Consider the following 7,791-nt stretch of genomic DNA (forward strand, 5'->3'; position numbering starts at 1 on the left):
GCCCAGCGCAGGGGGTTGGACTCGATCTGATGAGGTCCCTTCTGACCCCAGTATTTATGAATCTACGATGACAACAGGAGATGGAAAAGCAGGAGCGGCAGAAACAGCATGTGGCAGAATGAATCGAGAATCCAGAGCCACCCACTCCGCGTGGAAACACATGCCCAAGTTGCAACAGAGTTTGTTCCCGGATCGGCCTCATCAGCCATCTTTGGGCTCACGGGGAAGACTATCATCCTTGACTGAGACGAAGAGATGATTCATAAGCACATGGTATTTTGCTGGCCCTTACATCCAGAAGCTGCTGAACACCGTTCCAGACTTCTTTAAGTTGACAGGAGAGGCAAGATGTTGGACATCTCTCCACGTAGTATGTGCATTTTCCTCAGGAAGGTTTCAACCCAACTGGAACCCAGTACCCAGAAGCATAAATCTATCCATGGAGATTGAGGACATACTTTGGGGTGTGTCCATGGAGTCCGTTGTTGGAAGCTTTTCCTAACAAAGAAATCAATGTGAACAGTGGTCCGCTTGAACTTTGTTGACTTGGAAGGTCGTCTGTAAAATAAGTTCACTCATATAGCTCTCTTCAGTTAAATCAGCGTTTGTAGGTCCATTAGTACTAGGGGGGCTCTATATTTGCAATCTGTTTTCAAGCTTCTCTTTGTTGTTGAACTTAAGATGCCAGGACCCTATTTTCCTGTCACTCTGCCAAGACCCAAAATCTCCAAGAGGAAATGTCAAAGTTTAGATGCCAAGAGTGCACTAAAACCTGTCTAGTTTTTGGAATTTTACAGATTTGTACATTTATTTTGTTTGGAGCAGCCAAGGCAGAGTTGGCAGCCCTCGAAGTTACGTGCCGAAAGGAAGTCTACAAAAATGCATTTCTCTACTGAAGGTCTATCAACCAAAGCAATGGCTACTTCAGAGCTTTACCGCAAAGTATTTTTGCGAGGCAGTCTAAATATGCCCGCTGAGCCCATCAGTATCAAGGTGGTTGTCACTTTCTGCTGATCACTCTCATGGATAGATCTTCTCTGTTTAGCAGGAAAAAGAGTATCTTAGAATACAGTTCTTGAAATAGCCCGACTTGCGTGCACAAGCAGCTGAAACTCGGATAGCATCCCACTTCCATTTATAATTTCAAACCAACATTGGCTTTTTTCAGTTGTTAAATGTCTAAAGCACGGTATTTGCACTGTGCCATCTGACTAAACTTCTATGATGAGTGCTGTACATACAAATAAGGCTTATAATGTAGCCTGGTGCATTGTCCAAGCAAAGATGCTGTAATTTTGTGATACAGGTGTACTTGCAGAAACTAGACTGACTTCAACCTTTTGCATAACCAGTACAGTATAACCTTGATTATTCAAAACAGGGTCATGTCCTTTAATATGTATTACCCTGAAAATTATCTTAGTATCAGCTTATTTGGAGCTCTGCATGACATTTTGATCAAGGCTGTGCTGTATTATTGAAGATCTTGGCTTTTAAGAACTTGGGTATGTTCTTCAAAATCAGCTGGAAAGAGCTTTGGTTTTTACAGGTGTAGAGTCCCTTAAACAAATGTCATGTCAGAGGTCTCCCATTTCAACTATGATCTCTATTTGCAAGTATAAGCCAGCTTCATCTTCGTATGTTGTTACACTTTTTTTTTATTAGGCCAGGGCTAGGTGACCGAAACGTCTAATTTGTTATTGGACATCAAAGGTTTGAAGACCGTAGTCACAGATGGGGCATAAGGAAGGAGAGCGGCTGGATAGAACTGTGCTTAAATGCAGATCAGCTTGGCACGTAATAAGTTGCCTTCAATTTCTCGTGACTTGGCCAATGTCTTAAAGACTAACAAATGAGGCTTTGTAACGAATTAAGCAGCTAAAAATGATGGCGAGAGGCTGTGTTTCTCCTTGTAGAACAGGAGACAAGCCATTTCCTTCGGAGAACTTGAACCTTAGGGCATCATGAAGGAGGCAGTTAGTCTTCTAGCTATGAGGACTCAAATAAACTTTTCATAAAAGAATAAGCAAGATGACCAGTGTGTGTATAATACTTGAATAGATGGACTTGCTTCCTTGAGCTCTCCACAATTTCAGACTATAGCCTAAGCAACTACATGCATAATGAAGTGAATGGCTTGGTAGATGTTGCATATCAGGGGTGCCAAGTATATGATCTATGAGCCAGTTCTGACCCGTGGAGCAGTTTTGTCTCGTCCACAGGGCTCCTTGGAGAGGCTGCGAGTTTGGGTGTGGGGCCTGCTGCCAAATACCCAAGTACAGAGTCCTGTTGGGGATATGTTTTGACAGCACTAGGGTAAGCGGTGGCTGCATTAATCCACATGGCTCCCTGACCTGGTGGGTCTGAATCTGGCCTGCAGGGAGCCCCTCGGTCCAGATCCAGCCCTTGGGGGCCGAGTGAGTTTGACTCTCCTGTTAAAGAAACACTTGGCTGAGGAATCGCTTTTGCAAAAGAGCGTTTCCAGCTGCTCTGGAGCCCAGGATTGAGTATGTTGGAGTATAGCAGAAAGGAGTAAAGGACTATGCTGTGACAGCTGCAGATGCTGTTGTCTTTTGCAGGAGGTGGAAATAACCACAGTACAACTCAGGTTGGGGAGTGGCAGGGCTTGAATCTTGGAGGTAGGAATAGAGAGCGTACTTCCAGAAGGTCAGCTCAGCTCACTTGTGCATCCACATCTTATTTTTGTTACTTCATCCTTCTCCCCACTCTGTCATCTCCACCTAGCAAAGCCCTTTACAGTGAACCATCATTCACTGTGGGTCTAGTCCATGGCACAGTGCAACCTCTGATTCAGGCTTGGTCTCTGCTCTGTGATGACTTGGGGCATCGTTTCAATCTCACGTTGTGTATATATGTGAATTCTGAGCCATTCCAGCAAAAATTAAACTACACTCATGTTTTAAATGCATGGAAAGGAATAGAGTTAATTCCATATGTCAACTCTCCTACCCCAGCTGGGATTCATTCTGTCACTCGCAAGTTGAGATCACTTCCTCTCTTGGCTGGAGATGGTGTATCAATATTTCGTGACTTTACTGAAGAGTAGCCAAACATAAGGTTATATAGAGGCACCGAGTTTGTCGAACTCAGACCGCCAACACAGTCTTGACTTGCATTACAACTTTGCGAGTGTACAACTTGTCTCTACTGAAATAGAAAATATTTTTAGCTGTCCTTTGAGGATACAATAGATATGGATCCTGTTTAAAGGGATGAAGTAAAACCAGTGCCCCAGATTTAACTATCTTCAACATTATTGGAATCTTCTTCCTATTTTTCTACATAAAGGCCTTGGTAACTATCTCTCTTTTTAGAGACAAGAGCAGACAAACTTCTCCTTGTTGCAGAAAAGGCAAGGAACATTTCCCTGGCCAGTAATATTCCCAAGGTGGCACTTGTTTCAGAGGTAATGCACAAAGCAAAGGAGGCTTGATTTTAAGTTCTGGAAGATAGCGGTGTTAAAATGTCAAAAAGCTTTTGATGGAAACCCAACTCCTTAAAATGATATAAAAATGAAGCTAAGAACAGCTTTTATGGAGAACACATAAAGAGCTAAAACTATTCAGTGACAAGTTAGTAGATACACAAACGGATATTCATCCTAGCTGAAAGGGAGATATCATTACTTTAAATTCCCTTGTATCCCCATAGCAATCTTTTGTTAGGCTTTTGTAATGTGGTTTTTTTTTTTTTTCTTTCACTATAGTATCTTGTTTTTAATTCCAGCAGTCTGTTAGTGGAAATCTAGCTCTGCTTTCGCTACTGGTTAGAGAATATGGTACGCTTAAACTGTGAGGGGCAGGGACTTGCTGTTCTTCAATATCCGTATAGTTTACAGTACCTAATGCACATGCCGGTATTATAAAACAAATAGACTGAGGTGTCCCTTTTGAGGGGGCGGTGATGGGGATTTGGGGCAGTTTTGGTACCACCTGCACTTATCTTGAGGATGAGCCTAACCCAGTGATTCTCCCTCTGGGTGCCACCGCAGTCTGGCATGCCTTATAATCCTTTCAGGAGTGCCATTGGGGGCCGCACAGTGATGTGCAAACACGATGCACAAGATTCTGGGTGATTCACACCTGGATATTTCAAATAGAAATCCATAGTGTAGAAACCAGGATTTCTGATTCCTTTGCAGCAGAATTGCTCTGTTGAGTTGTTGGACTTTTTTTTCTGTAGTCAAAAAGTGAGTGAGAGGGTAAGAGGGTTTTTTTGAGGAGTGCCATGAGTGTAAAAAGATTGAGAGCCACTGGTTTAAGCTAACCTCAGTCAGCTGCCTGAAGAACATGGCTTACCTGTAGCTGCTGCTCATGGATACGGACATAAGCAGGTTGCAGGTTAGTTTGATGCTGTGACTGTCTACACCACAGTGTCTTTCAATATGCTCGTTTCCAAGCCAGAACAAAAAAAAAAAAGCATTGAACAGCAACAGGTTTTTAGCTTGGCACCTTCCAGAGTCTCAAAACTGCAGTACTTTCCTTACTGTACTTGCTCAAGACCTGGGGTACAGTTTGTCCTGTTGCTGTTCTGTAAAACAGTTGGTAAGTATTAGGGGCTCCCGGTGCTGCAGAAAGGTAGCTACGTGCTTAGCAAATACTACTTAATACCAAGATTGGAAGTTTATTGAAGACCTTTTGTTAGGCAACATTTAAAAAAAAGAAAATTTAATCCTTGAGCAAACGTTGAGCTTAAGTCTCTGTGTTTACAGTATTTGTTCTAAAACCCCTTGCAACTTGGAGAAGCAAAGAGCATGTGCTTCGTGGTTCTGATGGGGAAATGACTTTTTGAGATGATACTGGGCTGCAAAATCTCAGAATCCAATTGCAGCATAAACAGGAGCTTTTGATGAACTTGGAGGGAACAGCTGAGGACCCTTGGGTCAAAATGGAACTTGCACATTTTAAAGGTCACATTACTATGTATAGCTAACCCAAGGCTTCCAATGAACCTTATTGAGATGAGGGCTCACTAAGTAAATATCCTGCCTCTTTTCTGTAAACCCTGTTTGGCACCTTCTTTTTAATATTTACCAATGTGCATCTCTTTACAGGATTCATGAATAAAATTTTCCATCCCAACATTGACGAAGCGTAAGTAAATCCTTGTTGTGTGGTATTCTAATTAAGGATATTATCAGATTGTAACAGTATTATGCTTTTCATAAGAGCTAAAGCAGCTTTTTTTCCTTTTTTTTTTTTTTTTTTTTAAGTATGCTAATAGGTAGGGTTGGCTAAAGCTTTCATCTAATCCAGCACTGACAGTCCAGGCTAAGAACCTGATGTGAATGGACAGTGTGTCATGTAACTAACCCCCTGGTAGACGTCCAGGTCGAATTGATGCTGGAGGCAGGAGTGCATGGGGATATGCGATGCAGAAATCGTCTTTGCTTGTGGCCTGTATGTAGACAACATTGGCTGCTCTTTTTAAATAAATGAGCTGCCTCTTCTAGCCGGAAGCGTCCAGGCTTGCTAATCCTGCTTTTCACAGGTACAGCATGGGCTTTCTCCAGAGCAAGAAGAACATTGGCAAAGCCTACTGGCCCTTCTGTATTAATTAGCATTGGCATACAACCTCACTTATAATATATAACTAGAAACCCTCATTGGGTCACTTCATTTGCCCATTGAATAAAGCCCCACCGTCCTTTTTCAGACTAACTCGCTAGTGAGATTCCTTGCTTGTCAAAAGTCTGCGAACTTAGTATAAAAGCTCACCTATTTACTACGGCTGCTGATCCAGTCCCATCTGTAGCTTAACACAACTTACCCTAAGAGTTGGCCGAGGTGGAAATCAAAACCTGTGTTAAACTTGGAAGTGTTTATCTAACTTGCAGATGTTTTCAATTCTGCTCTTTCTTTCCATCTGTTTCAGGTCAGGAACTGTATGTCTAGATGTAATTAATCAAACTTGGACAGCTCTCTACGGTGAGTGTTGGCAGTGTTTCCTTCTGTTTATTTGGTGGGAGTATACTTTTTGTCTTAATACCTCAGTGCAGTTTGGAGGTGTTCAGTGCTGGGTGTCTCTTGGAAAGCTGGAGCCAAATTGTAGATTGTTCTCTGAACAGCTGCAGAAGTTTGATTATTGTTTGCATGGCAACTTTCATCCCAAAATGCTAAAGTATTCTGTATACATCACACAGGAATTGCCCCAGCCACCTCTGAAGTCCTAGGTAGCAGTGCTTCACGGCAGCATTTTCAGTAGGAATGCCACCCTGTTTCACTTGAAAACCTGGAGCAGGAACCTAAGTAACTGGATTGCAGTTCTGCTAACTAAAATTCAGTCAGTGTTGAAGGTGTTCGTTGACTGTCAGGACTGTGAAGCAGCTTCTGCAGGAAAAGGCATTGGAAACCATGTCCTCTGAGCATCAGTGTGAAATGCATGCACCACTTGCTGCAGAGAGATGTTTTCCAAGTAGGTCTTTCACCCAGTTCTGGCTGGACATGACCTGCTTATCTTCAAAGGCCATAAGTATCAGCTTGTAGTGATAAAGATCCAGGAAAACTTTTTAATTCTCATGAGAGTCTGAAGCTGTTGAGACCGTAGGCTGTTACTGCAGGCAGCCTTGACAAGATGGAGTTTCCTGACCACGACACTGACGCTTGGTGTGGGGTTAATAGGACAGAGACGGTCAAAAAAGAGTTCAAGTCTGAACTCTCTCTGTTTCGCCAGCAAGCTGCAGTTCGACCTGTTGCCCCCGGTCACTGGATTTCTTGGCTCAGAGATTTGAAACCGATGGCTAAGGTGACAAATTACTTTCATTAGTTAAGCTCAGCTTGGGCTTGTCCCCACCCCTTTATAACTTATGTTGTGGAAACAGTGGACACGGGAACTAGAATTGCTCTAGCAACTTATTGAACTTTCCACATACTCCTAGTCCGCGTGTCATAAGTGCTTGCGTTGGGGCTGCACCATGTCAGGCTTGCACCTTTGTGAGGCAAATAGAGATCAGGTTAGCTGTAACGCATGTTTTCACTGAAGGAGGAAGAGGAGACCCTTTGCAGTTCTAGGCTGAACAAACCCTTCTCTCACTTCTACAGTGATTGCACCAGACGTGTTCATTCGCCACAGCGGACTTTGCCCTGAGAAAATCCAATAGGAGGATAAGCAGTTAGGGTGTTAAGTAAGCAACATGCAGTTTTGTTCAGCAACTTTAAATGCTGGCCACAGATGACATGTAGGACTAGACAGCTTAGAATTTCTTCACTCTTTTATCTGCAGTGCTGATTCTCTGAGAGCCAGCAATCTGCAGTCTCGTTTGCAAGCCATGCACAAATAGTTTCCTGTGTTGAGACATGCTATCATGCATTGTCACAACAGGGTTTCCACAGTATTTCCAAACGGTGTCATATGAACACTTTTTTTTGGTAACCTGTTTCCTAACTAATTCTTCTCTATTTCATTGTCAGTGGGGCTCTTACAGGGAGAAAAACAACTCTGTTTCCTCTTGTGATATATAAACATCTCAATTTTTGAAAGACTCATGACTGCTTGGTTTTTAATTTGCCATAACTAGTCCAAGGAGTATACGTTCAAGATGCCTTGACTGTGTATTCCTTTGAGCAGCGGTAAAGAGATCACGCCACACCAGCTGACAACACTTGTCAAACAAAGCTGTTTTTAGCCCCAGTCACAATCATCTTAGTTCAGATTACCCAAGTTGGTGGGTTTTTTTGCTGGGGCATGCTTTTTGAGTGCTGACAAAGCAACTCCTGATGTAGCTAGTATGTCTGGATGTAATGGTGACTCCATCAGACCTACCTCTTCTTC

At 42.8% G+C, this 7,791-nt stretch overlaps 1 protein-coding gene across 4 annotated transcripts in view; it reads left to right on the forward strand.

The window, feature by feature from the left end:
* UBE2H (ubiquitin conjugating enzyme E2 H) overlaps nucleotides 1–7,791 on the forward strand; it is a 37,054-nt gene that overhangs the window by 11,570 nt on the left and 17,693 nt on the right. For all 4 annotated transcript variants that reach the window (XR_003095920.1, XR_003095918.1, XR_003095919.1 and 1 more), the window contains exons 3-4: nucleotides 5,075–5,114; nucleotides 5,896–5,948. Coding sequence is in view for 1 of the 4 variants with exons in the window: in XM_025213494.1 (XP_025069279.1) it covers nucleotides 5,080–5,114; nucleotides 5,896–5,948 (88 nt within the window). In the remaining 3 variants the exon portion in view is untranslated. The remainder of the gene's footprint in view (nucleotides 1–5,074; nucleotides 5,115–5,895; nucleotides 5,949–7,791) is intronic.

This window comes from Alligator sinensis, unplaced genomic scaffold, assembly GCF_000455745.1.
Source record: "Alligator sinensis unplaced genomic scaffold, ASM45574v1 scaffold888_1, whole genome shotgun sequence".
NCBI lineage: Eukaryota > Metazoa > Chordata > Crocodylia > Alligatoridae > Alligator > Alligator sinensis.